At 46.3% G+C, this 25485-nt stretch overlaps 1 protein-coding gene and 1 long non-coding RNA gene across 4 annotated transcripts in view; both read left to right on the top strand.

The window, feature by feature from the left end:
- The window catches only part of LOC117589829 (homeobox protein homothorax), a 108322-nt gene extending 97252 nt beyond the window's left edge, over window positions 1-11070 (top strand). For 2 of the 3 annotated variants that reach the window (XM_034282060.1, XM_034282062.1), the window contains exons 11-14: window positions 407-555; window positions 7213-7289; window positions 10098-10156; window positions 10377-11070. In XM_034282060.1, the coding sequence (XP_034137951.1) occupies window positions 407-555; window positions 7213-7289; window positions 10098-10156; window positions 10377-10537 (446 nt within the window). In that variant the 3' untranslated portion in view covers window positions 10538-11070. The remainder of the gene's footprint in view (window positions 1-406; window positions 556-7212; window positions 7290-10097; window positions 10157-10376) is intronic. The other variant, XM_034282061.1, reaches the window with a different exon arrangement.
- Window positions 11071-11166: 96 nt separating this feature from the next.
- LOC117589831 lies at window positions 11167-14301 on the top strand. Its single transcript, XR_004574231.1, has 2 exons — window positions 11167-13929; window positions 13981-14301. It is a non-coding gene; the product is annotated as an uncharacterized LOC117589831 (long non-coding RNA).
- Window positions 14302-25485: the final 11184 nt, after the last annotated feature.

Genomic DNA, 25485 nt, shown 5'->3' on the forward strand with positions numbered 1-25485 from the left:
GCCTCAGCGCCTCAGCTCCAGTAGCAGCAGTCCCCAAACAGCCGACCCCTGACAAATATTAATTTTGTTTCTAAACAAGACCAAGAGCAAGTCGCAGGCAGAGACTGACTCTAAGGCCTGAGAGATCCAGTGCGGTGACCTGCAGTGTCTTGAACGGCAGCCACAAACAATGTCATCCATATGATTATCGTTATGGCTAGTAAAGTAATTTTATGCCCACTTGACAAACAGCCATAAACCAGCAGAGCAAACAACAACAGAGCAGAGAAGTCTCCTCCGCCCATGGACGCTGAGCCAGAGTGTGGAACTGGGACAACATTGACATAGGCATAGGCATAGAGCACATAGAACACATCCGAACAGTGTACTCATCTTTCTTCCCTATTCTATTTTCCCTTTTCTCCAGGTGATGCCAGCAACGCCAGCATAGGAAGTGGCGAGGGCACCGGCGAGGAGGACGACGACTCGAGCGGCAAAAAGAACCAAAAGAAACGTGGCATTTTCCCAAAAGTAGCAACCAACATATTGAGAGCGTGGCTGTTTCAGCATTTAACGGTGAGTCCAAAACTACAGCCCCCCACCCCCATAGATTCCGGCCAATGGGGCGCACACACGTCAGAGATGTTATCGGGATCTCCACGGGAATCTCTGACTGGCTGCCTAGGCAGTGGCCTAGCCCCACCCCCCAGTCGCAGAGCAGTGCTGCTGCTGCCGCTTCAAGTGATAAGAGCGCGAGAGGGAGGGCTCCTCGTCGTAGTTAGTGGGTATTTTTTTTTTGTTCCGTGGCGTGGCAGGTTGATAAGATTACCTTACCTCATGGGCTCCCTCCCAATGAATGGCTTGCGTCAATGGGGTGCACGATGATGTAAACGATAGCACGGCGAGGCGAGGCGCCATTGGAACCCTGATTATATGGCCATTAGGGTGGGAAATGCAAACAAGATTGTGTGGTGGTCCGCATGGGAGGGCAACCACTTGGCAAACCTCAACTGCGTGACTCAATCGAAGTCCTTATCCGCAGTCCATTCACTCTAAGACCCCAGCAATACCCTTTGAATACCCTTTGAAAGCAGCTCCTTTGCTCGGTCATCGCGTCCAATTAGATTTCCATTTGGGGCCATCAAAGAGCTTGGCTAAACGGCCTCGGCCCCTGTCCTGAATGCGGCACTAAAAATAAATTGCCAAAGGCAAAAACTATTCAAACTGCAGTTCAAAGTTGCCTCGGAGATCTGCCTAGCGGAAGTCCAGTCGAGTCCAATCCAACGGATGTGTAATACAAATAAACAGATTTGTTATGCGCCACTTTATGTTAAGCAGAACGACTCAGGAATATCCTTTGAGGGGAGCACACAAAAAAGGATGCCAAAGGTACACCGAAGGGTTGACTTGACCGAATGGAGGGAAAAACAAAACTATAAGATTTTATGCTCGTCGGTCAAGGAAGTTCAAACTACGTTCCTTGGCCATTAGCTGCTGGACGCTGGGGGACTTTTTTCCTTGGGTACTTGGGCAGTATCTGTGGCTGCGGCTGCGGCTGCTGCGTATGTAAAATGATAAAAATCTTAATGGAATTTTGTAAATGTGTGTGGCCAAAGCTAACGACCAGCAAGCGGCGCTGACCAACGCCCAGACCCTGTCCAGACTCTGGCTAGAGGAGAGCGATAAGCAAGCAAATCGGAAATTAAAGTTGAGTCTGCCCCGCACAGGAGCAATCCAAGTTAGCACAGTTTAAAATGGTGGCCCGACACACACCCACCCCTCCGGGCAAGGGAAAGCAAAGGAAAGCAGCGGAAGCGGCATTAGCCCAGCACAACCACCCACACACCCAACACACACCCACACCCCCACGTACACCCTTCCCCCTTGGCTCTTAGCTGACATTGATGAATTGCCGTTTAAATCGGCGCATCACTCATGTTTGCCCGGCGGCAGCGTCTCGACTTTCCCAGCCTCGGCAGACGACGGGCGACGAGCGACGAGCGACGAGCGACTGTTGTCGGGCCTGCATATCCTTGACTGATTCCGTTGTCCCCGGCTTAATGCCATTAACAGTTTTTCAACGCATTAGGGAAATTGTTTTCTTTCGTTTTCTCTGCCTCTCTGTGTTCCTTTTTTTTTCGACATGCGTTTGAAACTTTAATTTCGTATTCAAAGACTTCGATTTGAGATAATGCAATGTTTTGGCAATTTGATTTATCACCCAAAATCCTCTACAACATTTTATTGCATGTAGGAAAGAGCGGGGAGGGTTTGTTCAATTGAAATAATTAACAAGTGTATTGCGAGGCGGCCATGACGGATATGTGTCGGCAAATGGCGACGATGTCGTCAAGAAACCAAACCCCCAGTGCCCGGACTCAGACCCAGTCCAAGTCATCGTATACCCCTAATAAGACCGCAACGACGACGACAACGACGACTCCAATGATGGTGCTAATGAAGTGCATGCCAGTGTGGCAGGGTGACAGGGAGGGGAACTGCAACTTGGGGCTGGGTTAAGCGCAGCAGCAGCAGCAGCAGCGGCGACTGGCCAACCAAAAAACAAAAGGCAGCCAGACAGCGGCAGCATTGAGGGCAATGCTTGGTTGCTTATTGCTGATTGCTGTTGCTGTTGTTGCAAGTGTTGTTGCCATAATTATGGCAGGCGCGCGAATATTTTGTTTACATTTGGCGCGCATTGCAGACAGGCAACAACAACAACAGCAGCACTTGCAACCAAGGCAACGAACAGCAGCAACACCAACGGGCAAACACCACAGAAAGAAAGAAAGAAACAACAGCAACAAAAAAAGTTTCATTTTCGCGTGCTCCGCCTACTCGAACAGCCAGCCACATGTGTCCATGTGCTCCATGTGCCCATATGCCCATATGCCCCAGGTCGGTCCGTTCTCATTCCCGTTTCACATTCTCCTGCCGCTGCCGCTGCCCCTGCCACTCTGCCACTACATGCAATTTTCTTCCGGCCTTCGCTGTTGTCTGGCTCCGTTTTGGGCCTACGTATTGCTGGCAACCGTTGCCGTTGCCGTTGCTGTTGCCGTTGCAACCCCCGAAAAAAAAGACTGCGCAAAGCGCGAAATGTTAAGCCATGGCAAAAATGGCCAAAGGAAGCCATAGTGCGAGAAATGAGGTGGTTGTTGAGTGAGTGCAGGGGGGAGGGGCACTGTATGTAGGTGCAGCAGCAGCAGCAGCAGCAGCAGCGGTGAAAGAGTTGCATTGTTGTCAGCGAGTCATGTTGCAACGGCGCTTAGTGTGTGGCATGTTTATGGTGGCGGCACAAGTCGAAGTCGCGATGCGCTACAAGAAGAGGAAAGAAATACCTTCTAAGAACATGGCCCGAATTCATCAATCAGATATGAATATTCTCGATCTTCAATGGAACTTTTCCCACTTTCTAGATGGCATGGGGAACATTCTGAGAGGAGCAATCCATCAGGCACAAGGCACATCAGGCTGTCCCTCTGCCTACCCCCTGCAGCACTTTCCAATTAGAAAGAGCAGAACAACTATCCAAGTCACGTCCACGTCTTTCAATCCGCACAGGAACCTTTGACTGTTCCTTGACCCCTGCTCGGCTCGAGTCCCGGTTCACGACCTACTGCCAAGCGTAGGGCATCTTCATAACTTAATGCCCCGCTCCGCGTGGCTCTTGAAAATTATTATGATTCTCTTCTGCCGCTTTTTTCTGTTTTTTCTGCCACATGTTGAGGTTGTGGGGCTGTGGACAACATTGCGATTAGTGCCTCTGCCTCGCTCTCTCCCTCTAACCCTGGGGGCGCACAGGGCGCCGTGTGGAAGGGGGGGGGCAAGAGTGCTAGAGTGGAAGAGAAACACTCATTTGGCTTTGTTTAGACATGCAGTGCAACGGAAAAAATCTTCATAATGGCCAACAGCGGAGGCCGTCGCCTTCTTCGTTGTGGCAAATGCAATTTTCACGTTGCGCCGCCAACGCCGCCGCCGTTGCAATTTGCTGTTGTTGTTGGTGTTGCTTGTTTCACAAATGGCGTCGCATTTGGCGTTGTTAATGGCGTCGGCATCGCTGGCATCGCTGGTCTGGTCTGGTCTCACTGGCTCTGGCTCTTTCGCTCTGGCTCTGTGGCCCTGGCTGTACGTGTGTGCCCCGAGTCGGGGCCAGCCTCGACTTCTTGGGCTTGTTTTGCCATGTGTCACAGCGCTGCAGTCATGTTGACATCATTGGGCCTGGGCCTGGGCCTAGGCTCCCCCTCTGCCTCTGTCTCTGCCACTTGTCAGCAGGGGGAAAGGAGTCCACACAGCACTCGGCCTACCCCGCTCTCCTGCTCGCCCTCTCCGCCAGTGTGTATGTGCGATGATTGTTTTAAATTCATTTGCCAAGTTTAAATAAACACACAACAAAGTGAAAATATGCATGTTGGAAAAAGTGGAGCGAGTTAAGTTGCCACATAGACAAGACAGACGGCAAAGACAGCAGAAATCAGAGGCAGAGAGGAGGCGGCTAGGGACTGGGACTGGGACTGGCGACTGAGACTGGGGCTGGGGCTGGGGCTGGGGCGACATGGCAAAAGCAACTTAAAGGCGTGACAGTAATTAATTATTTTGTCGTATGGTAAATTAATAAACCAAATGGACTTTGTTTCTACTTGACATGTTATGCACTCACCAGGCTAGTGTGCGCAGTGCATCAGTGTGTGTGTGTGTGTGTGTGTGTGTGTGTGTGTATCTGTGTGCAAAATGCATAATTGCTTTCATTAGTCTAATTGGTGCAACAAAGTGGAGTCTGAAAGAAAAACGCTTAAAGAGATATTGTGTGGTAAAAAGAGCTAAGCTCTGGGGATATATCTGGGTTGCTGTTTGCTTTTGGTGTAGGCGTGGAATTGAAAGCTTTTGCAAATGAAATGCATTTTATTGGGATCCGTAAAGAGTCGAAGAAGTCAACGAACTTGAACTTGGGCGTAGAGCAATTGCAGCAGTGCTAAAAATACATTTATTGTGCGTAAGTGTAGGACAAAGCTGGCAACTAATTGTGTGATTATTAAGCCATCTAGCTGGCAGGTTTGTCTTGGTGTTCTTTACTCTTTCCTAAACCATATCAAACCACAATGATCTCATCGTGCATTTGCCCTGTCACTGGCAGCTGTCTTGGCTGTTGGCTTTTGTTGTCCGCAATATCAAATCAATAACCAGGCAGCTCCTGCTCCAGCTGCCCCTGCAGGAAGCATCTCTGCAAATAGATGTGCGCCACAAAGTATGCTATAAATTCCATTTTAATTTACCTGCATGTAATTTATGCCTTCTGACTTCTTAGAGACATTTTACGGATCCTACACTCCGTACGTAGTATCTACTGTGTGGGAGGTGCACAGCCAAATGCAGCAGCAGCAGCAGCAGCAGCAGCAATAACAGTGGAAGGAGAAACATTGCCATTGGCATGTTCATTGTATTTACATGGCTTCTACGTTTATTTGTCAATACGCAAATTTCATATAGTTTTGGTATTTGTTGTTGGCCAGAGTGTGTTTGTGTGTGCGGGTGTGGCCGAGGAGGAGGGATGGATGGCGTGGCCTCGACCTGGCCAAGACAGCAAACAAATATTGCTGCCGGGGCAGCAGGACACAAGGCACAAGACACAAGACAACGAGCAAGCGGAGCGACATTGGCAGGAGCAACAAGACAACACGTAAAATTTATTAAACACAAACAATAAGGCAAATGCATTTAAGGAGCAACCAAACGGGCCAAGCCTTCGGAGGTGTGGGGGAGTGTGTGGTCAGGGCAGGACTACAACGGCTACTAAATTGCATTACAGACAGGCAGGACATGCTGGCACACACACACGCACACGCACACAGCAAGCGGTAGAGACGGACAGAGAGTCAGACGGACGAAGACAGGCGACACAGACAAGGATGTGCAGCGTTGCACATTTCGATTGGAATTGCTGGCGACTCTCCATACTACATGCCACATGCCACATGCCACATGCAACTCTGGCATCCATTGCATGAGGACAGTTCATATATTTACGGGGGCCAAGACATAAAATCGTAAATTTCCAAACAATTTCTTAGCTGAGCAGCAAATTGCATTTGCAGACAACTTTTCTCCCTTCCCATCCCATCCTGTACAGAGCCAGAGCCTCTGGCCTCTATAGAATCACAATTATCGTTTGAGCACTCCACTTCGGCAGTGACGAGTGCCAAAAGCTGAAGCGACGCCCACAGCTGCCGGAAACGTTGCGGCAATCAAGGGTTAATACAAAGGACCCAGAGGCAGGGAGAAAACGCAGACAGAGAGAGTCTGAGTCTGAGTCGGAGTCGGAGCACGCGCAAAGCGTTGTCCCGATTTGAGGGCGAAACAAAGCCAAACCGTTTGACAGCAACTTCCGCCAGAGATCCTTAGAAATTTTGACAGCAGCCAGGTGCCGGTGAATGCGTTCCTTTGCCTGTGGCACCGCGGAAACAATCATTATATTAGTAGGTACAGTGAATTTGTGTTGCGATCGGAATCGTTGAATCAACAGAAAGTGCACAGCACAGGGCCAACAACAAAGCAAATAAAACAAATTGTAATAAGCGCCAGCCCCCGTAGAAACGATTAGATTAGCTGCTCCACACAGCTCCACACACACACACAGAGAGAGAGGGGAAGGGAAAGGGAAAGGGAAGCACTTTCACTGGGTTCTGTTTTTGGATTGTTTGCACACTGACGCCACTGTGTCGGCGGGTCGACTGCAAGATTTATGGGGAAGTAGCCCCTGTCATAGAAGCAGTTCCAGTGCCAGTCCCAGTCCCAGTCCCAGGCAGTCCTCCTCATGGCCTTTGTTTGCCCATTTGGCGCTAGACACGCGTACGCACTGCAGTGCCCGGGCAGCCCGGGCAGCGGGCTGCAAATTGAGGACATTTTGAGTGGCACTGCTGATAAGAAGTGCACTCTCGTCTGATAAACAAAACCACAAAACAGAAAAAAAAACAGCCGAAATAAAAACACTCTCTTGTGCAGCATTTCAAGTGCAACGCTGGGCCCGGGGTGACAGGTTCCCATTTGCTTTTATTGCCACTGCTTGCTGGCAATGATTGATCGATTCTCCGCCCTCTCCGCCTCTGACAGATATATTGTAAATCTTGGCCTGTAAGAGTATTTCCCCAACCCACCACTACAGGCAGTGGAGTAAACATAATTTGTATTTAATAATGGATTATTTATTAAATGCTTTTCTTTGTTTTGCTCTATTTTCAGCATCCCTACCCATCCGAGGACCAGAAGAAACAATTGGCCCAGGACACAGGCCTAACGATACTGCAAGTGAATAATTGGTAAGTTATGAATGAAGATAAAGATAAAGACGTAGATTTAGATCGAGATCATCTTATCTGCAAGAGACAGAGATCATAATAAACAGAGCAAAATGCAAATGCAGGCCATTACTTACCCGCTTTATGCCCGCTCTGAGGCTCTAAACCCAGAAACCAGAGCACAAACAGAGTGGATGAGGCAGCCCACGCCAAGCAAATAGAGTTGAGAGTGGTTAAGGCAAAGTAAAGGCAAACTCAACCTGCCACAGAGGCCGGAGAGGTGCAAAGAATGTGGCAAACAAAATTATGGGCCTTGCTACCTTGGACAGCCCCATAAGCAACGGAACAGCAGACAAACGGACAAACAGACAGACAGCTGGATGGAGACTGAAAGCCAAATCCTAGGTAGATCCAGAAGTGCATTAGGCCTGAGGCAGAGACAAAGAAAGAGATATAGAGAAATGGAGAGCAGCAGCAGCTTGGAGGCAACTTCATCAAATTTTACACATTATGCGACATGCTGCAGAACTTGACACGGTGCCACAGCCAATGCAGAAGGAGACAAGACAAGGCTGCCTAAGCTGCCTCATGCAGTTGCAAATACGAAAGAAGTTCTGCCAGATGGGAAAGAGGGGAATGGGACTGCCACAGAAAGCTGGAGAGCAAGTTAAAAGCGTTTGCTGAATCTTTTATGCAGCTGGCTTTGGCCCGGCTCTGATGTGCCTCGGAATGCTTTTAAGCAGGGACAGGCCATAATAAAATCTAGCGAGAAATGTGTGAGAGCTTTATCCGGAGAGAAAGGGAGAGGGGTGGTTGATCCGAGTGGGGCAGGAGCAGGAGCAGGAGCAGGAGCAGGGAGCAGGGATTGAACCAAGTTGGGGTTACCAGAGACGAGCAGGCAGGCAGGCAGGCACTCAGCTCAATTAAATTGAATTTCGCGCTCACTGAAGCACACTGCAAATTAACAAATAGTAGCAAGGACCTGGCCAGGACCCCATTCTATTCTTTCCTGTGCTGTCCCGTGCTGGCCCGTCCTGCCCGTTTCGCTTAGGCACGCAACACTGCGTAGAGAGAAGGCTGCAGGATGGAGGTAGAGGATGGCCATGGAAAAAAGAAAAACCTAAGCAGAAAATAGCGAAATAAAATGTTGACACTTTTGGTTATTTATGGGCTAACGGACGACACCTTTGCAGGGGGTTGGGCTGGGAAAAGAAAGCCGAGCAAAGCCCGCCCAAGGAAGGCTGGCAGGACTCTAATCCTCGGGGAATAGCCAAGGGCCGTCTGCGTATCTCCCTCTAAATGTGTATTTATTTTGCGCAATTTGAGGCAAGCCAAGCAACATCGAGGCTTGGGGGGAGACAGAAAGACAGACAGACAGAAACACTGCATAAGGAGCAGCAATTCAAATGACCAGCGCACAGAGGAGAGTTGGAGTTGGATATGGAGATGGTACAGAGATGGAGGAAAAGTCCATTAACACCCAATAAGATGGCAGAGTAAGGCCAGCGACGGCCCAAGGAACTTTGGTAATCGAAAAAGTTTCGCTTTTTTCCATCGCTTTCTCAGTGGCCAAGTTTTAAATATTAACGCTTAGTTACTCGTACAGCTGCAGAAAAGGCAAGAGCAAACTTATAATTATGGCCTAAGTACATAAATAACTCTGCAAATGTTCACCTACCGAATGTCTCACCCACTCCGACTGCCATCATTATTAACTAGAAGTTAGTCTCTCTCTCTCTCTCCATCTTTATCTGCGATCTGTATCTGTGTCTGTACGGGTATGGGTATCTGTATCGCTCTTTCTCGAACTCTTCGGCAATCAGTCCAATCAACTGCCAGGGCCAGCGGGCAAATCGATTTGCAGCTTACAAGCCCCGCATCTTCTGTCGTTACTGCTGCTGCAGCTTCTTCAACAACGAAATAATAAAGAAAATATGTTTATATGTTTGTAAGGCAACGGAACTCAATTCCATTTTGTCGTTTTGATAAACGATTTCAGGGCGTTGCAACAATTTCCGCCCTAAAATGAGCAGAGCAGCAGAACACAGCAGAAATCAACTGCAAATTGAAAAGTCCAAAGTTGGCGCGGAGCGGAGAGGAGTGCCAGAAGATTTCGCTGAAGAGGAGTCAGTCGCGGAGTGCATTAACCTTCCCGCTAACTGTTCCAACAACTGTTTGAGCCGCTGTTCTTTTCGGCTAATGCGAGTATTTGTATCTGTATCTGTATCTGTATCGTCTCTCTCTCTCTCTTGGCTGGCCTTGTACTCGCATCTGTAACCGATGTGGCTGGTGTGTGTTTTTTTTCTCCCAATGTTTTGCTGTTTGCTGGATGGTTTTTTGTGGCGGGTACATCGTCAGAGCCAAGTAGTGACTGTCACTCCGGTGGCGGCTTTTTGCTTTAATCATTTTCCTCTTTTTCTGTGTCGCCGTTGATCCTTCACGCAGTAGCTGGATCAACTGCTTATTATTTCTTATTGCATTTATTAAACGACAATCATAACCAGAGTCGGCATGGCCCATTGATCTGGTCAGAGCTGAGAGCTGAGAGCAGAGAGCAGAGAGCCTGGCCTGGTCGTGCCAAGTCAACAAAAAGTGTGACTCTGGTGGAGATTTGGTTTGGTTTATGGCTAAGTTGGGCACATAAAGCAGCCATCCCGGCAAATCCCAGCCAATTCATGCATAATTCATACTCTCCAGCTTTGGGTCGGTCTGTCTCCAACTCCAACAACGATGCGGATTCCATTTCCGACTCTATCTTGTCTTCGATTTTGGTCTGTTTAATTAACGAATGAAACTAAAACGCTCTCAACTTCTCTGCTCCACTTACAGGTTCATCAATGCGCGGCGAAGAATTGTCCAGCCGATGATCGATCAATCGAATCGTGCAGGTAACTATCGTTCTGAGCTCTCGAAAAATATCCATAACTATGAAATGGCGCTGATTTAATTAGGAATTAGGAGAGGAGAGCTGATCCACTTCAGCTGAAACTGGAGGGGCCTTCAGCTCTCCTTCTTTCGCAATCCTTTCGACCGCAATTTCTAATTATGCGCATTTTTTTCTCTTCTCTTTCCCCCCCACTCTCTGCTCCGACGATCACTGACCCACAGTCTATACACCGCATCCAGGTCCCTCCGGCTACGGGCACGACGCCATGGGCTACATGATGGACAGCCAGGCGCATATGATGCACCGTCCGCCCGGCGATCCCGGCTTCCATCAGGGCTACCCGCACTACCCGCCCGCCGAGTACTACGGCCAGCACTTGTAATGCAGCGGCCAGCCGACACCGGCGGTCGGACAGGCACCAGCGGCGGCTGAGCCAATAGCTGCGTTCGAGCAGCTGGCCGACAGCGAAAAAGCCAAAATCATAGCTTAAATTTACTACTACCCAGCGGAACGGATCATCAGGAGCAGCAGGACATGGAACAGGAGCAGGAGCAGGAGCAGGAGAGGACCCCGGAATGGACATGGATCATTCCGATCCCATCCCTGAACCCAGCAAACCGAGTGGCAATATCAGTCAAGTTATAGGAAAAGCAACAAAAAACAAAATACAAAAAGCAAAGAACAAGTGTAGTAAAATCTTAAAAATGATATTCGCAGCAGCAACACCACAAGCAGACATCAGAAGCAACACCAGAAACTACAATTTAAAAAAAAAAGAAACTATTTGTGTATACCTTAAAAGAAAAAGAAATGAAAGAAACAAAAAGAACACATAAATAACGCAGCAGAAAAGCAAAGGAGGAAGAGATATTTATGCATAAACAAAATGGAACGCTTAGCTCTAAGTTAAATAAACAAAATGAAAGCCAGAACCCACACAGAACACACAAAACTATACATACACACACCCAGAACACACCCAGAACACACACACACAGCCACAACAATTTGAAATGCAAATTTTTTAGGTTCAAAATGCAGTTGAAACATTTTTATTAAAGCATGAATTTAGGCGCTGTCCGGAATGGAACACACAGAACCAAGCAAACAAGTATAAAGCGATTTTGTTGTTTCATTTGAATTTGAGTAGACTTTAGTTTGAATTTAGTAAATGCCCCGCCTCAACCCCGCACGAACCGCCACCAAAACCACCAGCAGACAATGCAGAAGAATCAGCACGAAATTTGATCAGTTTTGAATATACGTTATAGAAAAGTGAATTTGAATGAGCATATTATTTGTGGAATAGGATAGATGGAGATCGCAAGTAAGAGAGAGTGGAGAATATTCTTTGCTAGTTTTTAGTTTCTTTTTAGTTATGTAACGAGTCAGTTGTAGTAACGCTTTGTTTTCTATAGATACCCTCTACGCATATGTATATGTACATACAAAACAAATCGATAACTAACTATACATACGAGTATATATATATATAGATACGATACGATACGATACGATACACCTAGAAGAACCCTGTCTATAGGCGATAGAACCCTACTGTATCCTACGTTTAGACGATTAATTTAAATAAATTGAATTGTTTTCTAATTTTACGCCTTGCAACACTTAAGTAAAAACGAAATGGAATTTAATTTTTACAAAAAAGAAAGATCGAGAGACGAGAAGAGAGAGATGGCAGATAAACAACATAAATACATATACCAGGAGACCCTTTGATTTGAATGGAATTTGTTTGAGATCATTTTCATTGTGTGCGGAGTTTGTAGTATTATTTTCCAACTGAAGCACATGGACCGATTTGAATATATATATGTACCATATGTGTATATGTATGGATTTTATGCAAGATACGACTAAAGCGATACAAATAATGGCATAGGCATATACATATGTAGCTCTGAATATGTATACGTAAATATTAATAATAACTTATGATTACGTTTACACTGTACTTTTATTTATGTATTCTAATTTGTATGCGTTAATCCTTAGTTAACTATTATTATTATTACAATTACTTAATTAATGATTTAAATTTAACTAATTCAAGCAATGAGAGGAGGAACAAAGCATTGTACAAGCGAGGATTTATTGATGAAAACAAAATGCATATATGAGAAAATATTTGAAAAAATAACATTTTGTGTTTGTGTTTTTATTTGCTTTTGGTTTGCATTGGTTTGGTTTGCCACTCAAATTATTTTACAGCGGGGCAAGGACTCTTATCATTTCGTTTGCAACACACTGAGGAGACATTCTCCAAGAGAATGCAACTCTAACTCTAACCTACACAAATATGATTTGTTTCTTTTTGGTGTAGTACACAACTGGATCACCGACACATGCTAAGGAACTGAATTGAATTTACATTGCTTGTGAATCTGATTAATCTTAAATGGTAACGAATATACGTAAATGCAGAGGGCAACAAATCGAAATTTAAGTAATTTATTTGGAATTTATTGAATATGAACGAAGAACCGATTGAGGAACGTGTGGAAAAGCGAGTACCTTTTTTTGGCCTGCTCTTTGAATGAAACTCGAGCTTCTTTTGCATGGGAACCCATCATTTGTTTAGCACACTCACATCTAGGCACACTCATCCAACATCCAACCAATTATCACACTCGAAACAATCACTCAAAATGTATACGAACTTCTCTAAGAATTCCCAAAGAATGAAAATCTTTATGCGAACTTTTTGCACCCATCACGTGAAGCGATAAATTTATTTACAAAATTTGCTAAGCCGCAAAATCAGTAATTGAGAATTTCGAACAGCAAATCGAACATTTTCCCAATATACAACAGATACGATATACGAGTACTAGTAATTTATTAGACTATACATATAAATATATAAAGAGTAGTTAAATAATCGACACAATTGACTTCAGAACGTTTAAACGCAAACTGTACAGAACGCCTTAAATGAGAAACCCAAAGTGGAAGCATTGAATGAATGAATGATGTATACGAGTCTACATGGAGAACATAAACATAGCTATACAGTAACTAAATTTTAATAAATCTCGACTAGTATATATCTATACATATATCATACGCATTATCGCATAAGAAAACGAACCAAATGTGGTCGAACCAAAGAGAGGTGTGAACTTTCTCCGGACAGTCGCACCCTTGCGTTTTTTAGGGGGGTTGCGAGAGAGTCCCACACCTGAGCACTTCCAAGTATTTTGTATGAGCTTTTTGGTGTTTTCTACATTCGACACTCAGGGTGAGCTCTCTCCCTCTGCCCCTCTCCTGATCCCTATGGGTTAGTTCGGGAAAAACACATCGCTATTCTGGTTCGACAAAAGCTTGTAAATTGAATCACTTGTAGATGGATGGATAGTACGATTCATATGGGGCGAATGCAATATGTAAGCGTGTGTGTGTGTCAAGTCAGTGTTGATTAATGTCAGGCCGATGTACGATTTATAATACGCATTGTATATGGAAACGAAACGAACTTGAAGAAGGCTTCTTATGTTTGAACTAATTTTTGTGTCAGAATTTAAATTAAAATGTGATTTTTCTCGAAACTTTAATGTATACGCCGTAAATATTATAAATATGATTATTAAGTGCTACAGCAACATTATTATTATTATTAAATGATTATTATAAACATAGTCGCTGCACTCAAGAGTGTAATGTATGTAATAAATATTGTACATTTTTGACAATTCCCATTGAGAATACTCTGTAAATACTGCGCAACATTTGCATAGATCACCCCCTCCCACTTAAGTACATTATAAACTAACTTTAAAGCTAATCTTAACCTAAGTCTAATGCTAGATCGTAAATGGCCGAAGAAGCGCAGCCGAGCAAATGCAACCCTGAGCATAGACTAAAAAAAATGCACAAGAAACCGAACGTAAAGAACGAACGAGACAACAATTTAAACTTAAAACTTACCCACGCGACAGCAACAGTAAACCCAGAAGAATGAAAGAGATAGAATCACTCTATATAGACACACGATCGAGAGAGCAAGCGAGCGAGCGAGCGAGATCGAGAGCGAGCGAGAGCGAGAGCGTGCGCCTGATGCACCCAAGAGTTAGAAAGGGAGAGCTAGCTCTTGGTGGCAGGCAAAAATATATAGTACATAAATCAATGGGAAAACAAGCAAAAGTTACGAAATAGAATCCGAAAGTGCGTTGGAGTTGGAGTAAAAATTAGAAATATATTTATATGGAGAATTGAATTAAATAAATGTTTGTGCGTGTAAAAATTAACTTTAACTAAATTGCTAGACTTAAAGCCGGAATGAATTAAAGTAAATTATAATAAATATAATTATAAATATATTGAAAGGAAAGTATCATTAAATTAATTAACTAATTGAAGCTTCTATGTAAAGAAATAAAAACCAATTAACGAATTCCTGAACTTGTTGTATGAGATTGATGAATGGATGAACTTATGGATTGATGGATGCATGAGTGCTAGGGATATATTTCTCTCTCTCTCTCTCTCTAGCGGAACCATTATCATGGTGGGGAGGAGCAACAAGAACGAAACAGAATACGAGAAAATATTGAACAACATTTTCAATTGTAATAAATTATGAAATAAAAGATTATGAACACCAAATGCAAACTCTTTTCGTATGAACGAGGGACCTCATTCTGCGTGGGAAACCCAGTCCCTGGTGTCCTGCACCCACTGACAACTGATATGGGTCCGGTCTCGCAATTTGCCAGCTGTCAGCCGGTCAACTCCTGCTTGACCTGACCCGCTGCTGACCGACCGTTCCGTTGCGTGGCCATATATCTCCGGTGCTCTCTCGACCAAAATAATTGAACTATAATTGCCTCGAAATGTTCGTGCAGAGCACGCTTCATCTGCTGGACTTCCGCTCGGGTTTCGTGATCGTTTACGGCGGGCATTAGCCCGTCCTAAGTCCTCCTAAGTTGGTGTGAAGCGAATGCACTTCGCCAGCACTAACGCTCCATCTCTTGTGGCCTCTATGGGGGTTTGCCAATCGAGTGGCACCCAGCAGCAGCTGCGTAGATTTCCACGCACTCGGCCTGGCCCGAACAGACGCATGCTTGACCAAGAAATTCAATTAATATTAATTAGCCAAGGTGTCGGCTGGTTGGCTCGTTCTCCCGCTGGATCTCACGCTGTTGCTCCTCCATAGTCACACGCACACACGGCCAAATGGACTTTTAATCATTTTCCAAGTGTGAAAATTAGTTGCGTTTAAGTTGCCTATAATTAGTGGCGAGTCGGTCAAACACCCATGAACACCCGCTCAGTTGTGACACCCCCGCCTGCCTGGGGGCAGCCCCTTAGCCGCATCCCTCTGCTTTCCCTCATTTTGTCTGTCGGCAACTGTAATTACTTTTACGAGCTGTTTACAGCTGCTCCGAGTGGTCATTATGTGGTGGCATATAAAAATTTCTGCTGTCAATTTATGCAAATTTCTTATTTTTCGCCCCAAAAAAAAAATTGAAACAGAAAAAGTTTTGTAATTCTGCCCATGCCATTCCGTGTGTCCACCTACACAAAGTTCCTTAAATTGTCTGCACAATTGGAGAGGACATGGGCATCCGGAATCCCACCGATGCCTTACCCTCCTTGGCCTCCCTGGGGCTGTTGTTTTTAAAACTTTAATTTATTTTCATTGCGCATTTTGATGCTCGTAATTCGCTCGTTATTGTTGCCTCCGTGTACCCTGTGCCCTGTTCCCTCTACCCTATTCCCTGATGTTCCCCGTTGTTCCCTGTGTTGTTTCGTGTTGTGTTCCTGGGCTATATAATGTCACGGTTGGTGTTGGCATCATTACTTTTGCCATTGTGCTGCCTCTCGCTTTGCATATGAATATGATTTGAGAGAGAGAGAGAGAGAGAAAACATTGTAAACTGCGCTTACAAAAGCCGCAGCCGTCACTGTTGCCCCCTGCCACATACTCGTGCTCATCCCTTGGCGGCAGCCCGCCCTTGCCTTGGCCCTTGGCCGTGGTGGTTGCTATTTTAATTTCGAATTTTTTGCCCGACTTTGTTGCGCACTCTCCACTTTTATAATTTCAAAACAGATTAATGTTGCGCATATGTGACACCATTTTATGCGACGGGTTTATCTCCTTTATGGCATCATCATCAGCCCGAACATCATCGTCTAGGCAAGTGTGACTCGGTGCCGGGGATTCCGGGTGGTTTCAGGGGGTATTCCGAGGGGTTCAGCGAGTTCAGCCAGGGTCTTAAGTGGGATCAGCCAGGCAGGCATTGGGTTAAATGCTCGGCCAGATCAAAGCAGGTGCGAGCGTATTATGAGCAATATCTGCCCAGAAGGGGGATACTACTGTCAGGCTTCGATTCACTGGGAATAGGAATGGGTTAGATGTTGCATTGCGGCACTGGGGGATGGTGAGAAATACTGCCTTAAAGGGTCAAAGGTTTCCCCGAAAAGTTAGCCAGAATCTATTTATGTTTTATTTGGGGTTTCCCCAGCAGCTTTAGGTCATGAATCTAACCATAGCCTACAATGGATACGGATTTCTTTTGTTCCTTGGCTAATTTTGCATTCATTGGGCTTAGTTCTCCAGAGTTCCCATTCTGCTGCCCCGAGCCAAATCTATTTAGCAGCATTAGCCATTGTCTTTGGCTGGTAATGTGATATGCAGCCATTCATTCGAGCTGCGTGTTTGACAATCTATCCATTCATCCACTCAGTCATTCATTCACTCACTCATGGAGCTGCGGCTCCATTCATTCATCCGTCTCTACAATGGCCCCGGGACTAGGAGATCGAGTCCGAGTCCGAGGCTCATTAATGCACTTTGCATAATCGCAAAATCATTCAGACGATGACGACAATGCCAGCGTCAGGCGGCAGACAAAGGCCCTGGCTGGAGGAGATGCGAGATGTGGGTGTGGGTGTGGGTTTCGATGTGGGTGTGGATGTCAAATGGAGAGAAAGAGAGCGGGCCTGAATTGAAATGTTTTCGGATAATTTAAATGACTTAAATTATGTAAATTGTCGCCCCAGACAATGGCAAGCCAAGGCAAGGCAAGGCAAGGCAAGGCGCGATGTTCTCTTGAAATGCATTTGCTGAATGGATCCATCCACAAGGAAAGAAAAGGAAAGGGATGTGCGCGGTCTGGGCTGTGCCCGCACTAGATTCACTTACAAATTTAATTAAGCTCAATTGAAAGTAACACCATGGACGGTGGACGGTGGACGGTGGACGATGCTGTGCCATAGTCGCGGCTCTCCACAGCTTGCGGACGATGTGGCGACAATCCCAAACTTTGTTTTGACAATTGATTCAATGAAATATTTAGTGAACTGCACATTGCCCGCTGGATGCTATTGTCTAGTGCCCGATGTCCACTGTCCCCTGTCCAGTGTCCGCTGTGACCGCGTGGGCAGACGTCGGACAGCTTCAATATGTCATGAGGCCGACTTTTGTCTCGATTAGCTTTACACTTTCATTTGGGAAGAGCGGCGGCATGTCGCGTGTGTTCCACATTCCTGGCCTGGCATAATTTTCCCACTACGAGTATCTCACATCTGTATCCATATCTCTGCCAGTATCTGTATCTGTATCTGTATCTGTTGCTGCTGTCGCTGTCACTGTCACTGTATCTGTTTCCGTGTCTGTGCTGATGTCTACATTTACATAATTGAATTTGTTTGCTTGATTGTCGAGCTGTCGATGGCTCGGCTCCGTGCGGGAGGCATCATCAAATTGACAATTGCTAGTTCCGGTCGTTTGCAGTTTGAAGTGCCATCGATGCTGGGCCAGAGACAGACACAGACACAGATCCCAGAAGCAGAAACAGAAGCATCAGCATCAGAGGCTCTGAAACAGAGCCCTCATCCGCAGCGAGCGCAAAAATCAACGCAATTTGTCAATAAAAATGTAACTCGAACAGATTGTGAAGTGTGCGAATGTGCTCGAAACAATCGGCGGGCATAAATTATAGTCCATATACGAGTAACCGAGTAAGCTTGGTGTGGTGTGGTGTGGTGTGGTTGCTTTTGTGGCTGCCTCCAGTGGTTGCCTCTGTGGCAGCTTCAGCTTCAGTCAGCCTCGTTCTGCGGGCCCTCGTCGGCTGTCTGTTACTTTGGGTTGCGCTGGGCGCTGCTTGACTTTAATGCGTTTAATGATTTCCAATGCAGATTAAATGATCAGATTATGGTGTACTTCGGCTTTTGAAGAGATCTTCTCCGTTTGAGTGACTGAAGTGTGCCTGCGGGCGCTTACTTTGCTGGAGTTTGGTCAGAGTTGAGCTGGGAACCAGCAGCAAGAGCTGGAGCACCCATTCCTGGACACATTAGAAATGATTTTCAATTATTTTCTATTATTAATTTAAGCATCTTCCATTTTCCTGGCCGTAGCTGCTTAGGGGAATTCAATTCAATTATTTAAAACTCACTCGAATGCCGCAAACGAAAAGCAATTTAATTTTGAATTAGTCATTAAGACTGACTCCTAATATGCAACTTCTAGTCTTAGATATGTGCAAGCAATCAGTTTTAATGCATTTAACTGCAATCAAAAATGTTTGCTCTTCTTCGGAGGCATTTGATGTGGTCCCGAAATTACAGTCCCTGACACAAAAACCTTTCAACAGAATTTATATAAATGCTGTCAATGCAGGCCAGTTCTGCCACGCCCACACCCACGCCCACTGTCTTCTGTTGTGGCTGCCAAAGGGAAAAATGGCAAATACATTTGAATGGGCAAGCAGTAGGCAGGAGACGAGGAGGCTGTCTGGAGGTATTGAAAAGTACAACACGAGGGACAGCAACGATAAAGTTGCGCATCTGCATTTCGTATTGCAGATGTAGCTACAGCACACAATGGAATTTATATCGAAAACTATGGAAAATGTTGCAGTCGAATAAGAACAAGAACAAGACACTTTACAACAATTGCAAATGTCTGGGGCCAACACTCTGCGCATGTCAACAAATTTCCCACTGCTAGATGGGCTTTACTTTATGGGGGGTTTGTGTGTGTCTGTTGTGCCATATTATAAAAGTCACAATAATAATTTCTTAAAATCTTTGCATATTTTTGGCTGTCTGTACAAGGGAGAGAAGAGAGAGAGGCTCCGGGGTGGAGGCTGAGGCTGCTGCAGCTGCATGATGACGATGCTGCATGAGGATGCTTATGTGGCTGCCTTGCATTTTATTTTATGCTTCCTTCCTGTTTGCTCAAGACGAACTGTGCTGGATCGCTTCAACCCACACACAAACACACACACACACACACACACACATGGAGAGATTTTTCGGTGGGGTTGTTTATATATCCGCACTTAATGCTTAATTCAGTTACAGCTGCTCTGCTTGGGCAATGTCTCAGCCCTGACATTGTTGTTGTTGATGTTTTTGTTGCTGCTGCTGCTTCTCTGTGGAGTGACATCGTTGTTGCTGTCGCTACCATTGACAATGACATCATCATTATTGCGTGCTCCAGCTCCAGCTCCAGATTCTGTTCCAGCATCAGCATCAGCCTTGGCTTCCTTGCTTACCTACCATCGTTGTCGTTGTCGTTGTCTTGGCTGCTGCTGCTGCTGCTGCTCCTTCTTCTTCCTTGCTGTCACATCTTTGTTATATTTTTGCGCAAAATAAATGAAGTAAAGTAATATTATTGCACTTAGACCGCATTAAGTTGTACGTGGCAATCTGTGCTCAGTTGCTGCCACTGCTGCTGCTGCTGTTGCTGTTGCCGCTCCGGCAAGGATGAGTGCCTGGGGGATTGGGTTTAGTTTTCAAATTTAAGTGCCTGGGATTTTCTACGAAATTAGCCAAAGAAACGGCTAAGAGGAGCTGGCACAACTCTCGTTCTCCTCGATAATAATAAAACCATAATCAAGTATACGTACATTGCACTTAGCCTCCCTCAATGCCAACCCTATTCCGTTCCACTCCATTCCATGCCATGCCATCCCATCCCATGCCATCCCATCCAATCTCATCTCATCCAGCTCACTTCTATTCTCGTTCTCTCGTTCGCTGTGTCTCTCTCTCTCTCTCTCTCTTCATCTCTGGATTCTCTGGGTATCTATGCTTCTATGGTTCTCGGTGTCGCCAACACAGTTAACAATGGAAAATTGCTGTTGACATGATTTTGCACTTTCGCATCGACTGCATTCGGCAATTAGATTTGTCTCTGCATTCTCCGTGCATGTTGCTTTTGCTCTCATTCCTGTTGTTGTTGCTTTTGGTTGTTGCATTGCTGTTGGGGTTCGTGTTTTTGTGGTCATTCGGAAAGTGCAACGTTGCATTCTGGCTGGCTACTCCTTCTGCCGCTGCAACGCGGCCATTGCGTAATGTGCGGCTGTCAATTTATTTGAATTATTTCCGAACCCAAGCCCCCCATATGCCACCTCCTGCACCCTCCTCGCTGCTCCACCCAACTGTCGGCAAAACGGAAAACGCTTTTAATAAACTGCACTGGCACCCCCCAGCAGCTCAACCCCCCTGCTGACCCATTGTGTTTGTTTCGAACAGGAACCCACCATCCTGTCTAGGTGTCATTTATGCAACAGTTTCTGCTTTATGGCACAGGGCTGAAGACGTTTTTGGTGGGCTGGTCACTTTTGCAGGCCATAAAACAAAAATATAATTATGACGAGGGTTTTGCAGGAGGATTGTCTGAGCAGCGGGCTCTCAGGGGAGTGGTGGAGTAGGGCCTGGGAAGAAAGTCTTCAAGTGCGGGCCTTAAGTCTTAATAAATATATGTGAAGCGTCAGCCGCTTAGTCGTAAAAATGGGATAGCTATATGAAGGACTATATAGTGCGGCCAGTGGGGCACTGGTGAGTGCGCTACAGAACATATTCCCACTTCTCACTTGGTTCTACCATGCCCCAGCTGTGTGTGTGTGTGTAGCGCACAGTCCAGCCTCATAGCTATTGGATGTGTTATGCCCGCAGAGTAACAAAAATCGCATAAAAATCGCAAATTGAAAGCAGTCGCAGCGAAAGTTGCAACAAAAGTGCCGCTTCGAACGGCAGGCAGGCAGGCAGGCAGGCAGGCAGGCAGGCTTCACTCTCCATCAGAGCAGTTCCATTGCCAAGGCTAGGGCCAGTGTCAGGGCGCTGACAGACAGATGGACAGTTGGACCAGTCTTGACCAAGTTGTCGGGCCTTGTCCGTGGTGTTGGACGAATGGAATGGAATGGCTGGTCCATTCGGTGGGTGGACACCACTTTAATTAGCCTGCGCTCGAGGTTGCATTGAAAGTGCCGACCAGCGCTGAGAGCGTTGAGATGGATAATAGATGGAGAGATGGTCAGCGGTGCAGCTGGAGCATTTTCTGGTTGCTGCCATCGATGGATGGATGGATGGATGTGGCACAAACGAACGAATGAATGAATGAATGAATTCCTGAGTGGTTTGCTGGCTGGCTGGCTGGATGGCTGGCTGGCTGGCTGGCTGGCTGGCGAGTGTTTGAAGCGAGCCAATGATGATTTGTTTTCTGGTTTTCCTTCTACGGATATCTTCCGATTGCAGTTGTTCTTTTTTTGTTTCCATTTGCTCTTGTTGCTGCCTCTGAGGCTCTGTGACTGCGTTTGGCGCGTAATTAATTTTTACAACAATTTTTCATTTTGGGTCCCTGAATGAAACAACAGCAGCAGCAGCTCGAGCCCGAGCCGCAGTCGAAGGAGCAGCAGCAACAAAAACCGAACGAAAAAAGAATGTGTTTGCTCAATGAAAAGTGCCAAAAGTAATTAATTTCATGCGGAATGCAACGAAGCGGCACAGAAGTCTTCCCTGCCCGCCTGCCTGCCCCAGGCTGCTGTTGCCACTGCCACTGCTGTGGCATTCTGTGGCATGTGTGCCTGTGTTTTTGTCATTCGAATTGCCCATGTGGCTCTGAATTACTCATGCACGGCAGAGCCAGTCGATCTCTTTGCCATATTTTCAGCTTTCCTCCGCTTTTTGTTGTATTCGCGCTGATAATTGCTTTAATTTTCTATTAATAAGCCACCAGGCAGGGAGGTGGCAGGGCACAGGAGCCTGTGTGACCAAAGGAAGCTGCTAACAATTAGCCGCTGTGTTGCATACGACTTATGACATGGCAATGGGAATGGGCATGGCACTGGGGGAAACGAGGAGCAGACTTCTGTCAGAATTCTGTTGAAAATACAACGCGACGACAGCGACAGTTTGCCTGCTTGCAACAGCAACAAACATGGCGACAGTTGCCAGTTGTGGCAATTAATAATTTTTCCCGCCCAAGGCCTAGCCAACATACGCAATTAATTATGGCGGCTCGCGGAATTTTCCGCTCGGAGATGCCACTGCAACTGCAACTGCCACTGCAGCGGAGGCACGGACGGAGGTTCCCATTGAGCGGAGTTCGAGCTGCCCTGAAAATAGACAAAAGGCGAGTGGTCGTCGCTTCATTCATTTTCCAATTAATTGAAGCACGCGCGTTACTTTCACTTCCCTCCATTTTCCAGGGCTTCGGGTACACGGGTACGGGTTCGCTTTCGCTTTTCGCTTTTCGTTCTTCCACCACATGCGGGCGGATGGTCGCGTTGGGTCGGGGGATGTGCTACTGTGGCATGTGGGGCGTGCCTGGCTTAATGGCACTTGAAAATCAAATTGGTAAAAGCAATTAAACGACGCCCCAAGGACACATTACAACAGCAGCAACAACAGCAAACGGGAGCAGACAAACACCCACACGAGCGGGAGAGATGATTGCCTATAAAAAAGAAATTCTAATTATAATTTAACGCAAATTCGTTGTCTGTGCCATCGACAATATCCTGCACAGAATATACATTATATATACATAAGTATGTGTGTGTGTGTGGGTGGGATGTCTGTGTCTTTGTGCCCTTATGTCCTCATGCCTGACTGCTTTATTTTTGCTGCTTTTAAAGCAATCGAAGCTCGCTTTTGATGCTCTGGTCGAAATTTTTGCAGAAGCCACCCCCTTGGCATGCCGCTACCACCACCACCACCTTGGCACGGCACTGGGGGGTGTGGCAGGCGGCCCCTGTTGCGCGAGTGTAAGCTCCTTTGTTGGCTCAGTCCTAAAACAGCCGCCGCACAATGCGTCCGTCAATTGCAGACACACATCTCGCCGGCCTGCCTCTGACAGCTCCTTTTCGACTGCTCTAGCAGCGACTCAGCATCAGTGGCAGGACCAGCATCAGCACCAGCACCAGCACCAGGAGCAGTGCCCAGACCAAGCCAGACCGCACCACAGCAGCTCAAACCAGTGCAGGGCAGAGTGCTCCGAGTCCAGAGCTGCCATTCACCAAAGTTATTCATTTTGGGCTATGATTTGAAGTTCATCTTCCAGCAGAGTCGCGACTTTTTCTTGTTGTTGTGGTGTTCCTTTTTGTTTGTTTGTTTGTTTGTCCTTCTGAATGCTTCGTTTCGTAAATTGGTTCCATATCCCATGCCCATATACCATATAGCAGCGCCCTCTCCCCCCATGGATGTTTTGTCGTTATTGTCGTCTACTCCATTTACTGGCGGCGTCGGCGGCTGGGGCGCTCAGCCGCATAAATCTGCGAGTCGCCATTTTGCTTATTTATTAAAATTAAAATACATATTTCTGTTTCGTTTGGCAATCTCTTTTCTTTCTATTGAGTTAGCTGCTGCACTGCGGGAAAACCATGCCAGGAAACAATTTCTGAATCACGATTTAAAGGCATTTTATTGCTTCTATAAATTAATTTCATATTTCTCAGACGAGTCAGAGTCAGTTTTTCTCAGTGCAGCGGCTTAGGCAGATGCTTGGCCTTATTTGTTTGTCATTTAAAATGTTTCCTTCCACTTTAAGACCAGCCCTGAGGCTTTTCTGTAAGTATCCATTAGGAAACTCGGAGGTGCCGGAGCACTTAACGCGGTCTGCCGTAGGGTAAGAGGAGGCTCAGCTGAACTACACATAAAGAATAATTTTAATCAATTTCAACGAACAATTCCACAGATATTCCATCTATATGTTTGTATATTCTGCACTTCAATTACAAGCTCTTCCTGTTCAGTAACTCTTTCTGGCTAATGACTTTACTCCTGCTCTATTTCATTCTGTTTGCACATTGCCACTCGCTGCTCGCCACTCAGTTAATCTACAGGATCGAGCTTCTCCTTTCGACCAGGCTGAACAACGTATTGCATGAATATCCTTTGGCTGGTTGCTGTATGCTGGATGTAGTGTATTAAATTATAGCACACACCGAAGGTCATGAATTCCTATTTTCCCATTTGCCCACCCCAGAAAGCAACAACAAATAAATGAAAATTGTCTAAAAGCACAAAAATAAACTAAACTCGCAAATTCGCATTTTTGTCGAGCACGCAGCGGACCCCAGACCCCAGACCCCAGGATCCCAGGATCCTGTATCCCGAACCCCAAGGAAGGACTCCAGCATCCCAGCATCCCAGCATCCAATGGAACGGATTCCATCCTCGTAGCTGAACCCAATATCAACACCAGCAGCAAGCAGCGGGGAGGAAGGACAAGGAGATGGTGAAAAAAGCAAACGCAAAAAGTAGCGAAAAAATAAGAGAAATTGTATAAATTGAAGTCCTTTCGGACCATATATCACTTTACTTGACAGAGCAATTCCCTTATCTTTGAGAAATCCTGTCGACTGGAAAGTACGCAAGGACGCTGAGCGCAGGCCACGTCGAGGGCCAGGACGAGGCAGCACAAACAGGACGAGAACGAGAACGAGGGCGAGGACCAATGCGGGCTGTTGTGCGGTCCCTGGCAATGCCAAAGCAGCTAAGCTTGAGTTTAGCCAAACCCACAATGATGGGGAGAGAGTGAGCGGCTGACTGGGGGCTGTGCCACTTTGGGGCGTGCGTTGGTAGGAGGCGTGGCAAAGCTTAAGATGACAGCGCGCGGTTTATTTGAATTTCTTATTACGGACCCAGCAGAAGGAAGTGGTCGGAGTGGGTGGAGTGGGAGAGGGAGTGGGAGTGGTAGCGGGGAAAGCAGCTTTTCTATTTCCCTCGTTTTCTTTTTTAATTTTGCAGCATTTCCCTTTGTTGGGAGGGGGTGAGCAGAGGAAATCCTTTGCTGGGGCGGATTCAATTAGAGCACCTTTCTATGCAAATTTTCCTGTTGAAAGTTCAATAATTGCCGATGTTCTACAAGGCAAATCAATGCCGTCAGGTAGCACATACCTCCATTAAAGGATCCCAAAACCGAGGCCAGACCTTCCCCTGCACATCCCTTCCCCCCCTGTTATCCTGTCTGCGGCATTCTCGTAATTCAAACCGAAAGACAGCTCGTCCCAGCGAATCTTGGGGTTGCTGTGGAATTAGTTTTCTAACCTGCGGGCGCGTAGCTGATAATTAAAAATG

The sequence above is a fragment of the Drosophila guanche genome, unplaced genomic scaffold (assembly GCF_900245975.1).
Source record: "Drosophila guanche unplaced genomic scaffold, DGUA_6, whole genome shotgun sequence".
Lineage (NCBI taxonomy): Eukaryota > Metazoa > Arthropoda > Insecta > Diptera > Drosophilidae > Drosophila > Drosophila guanche.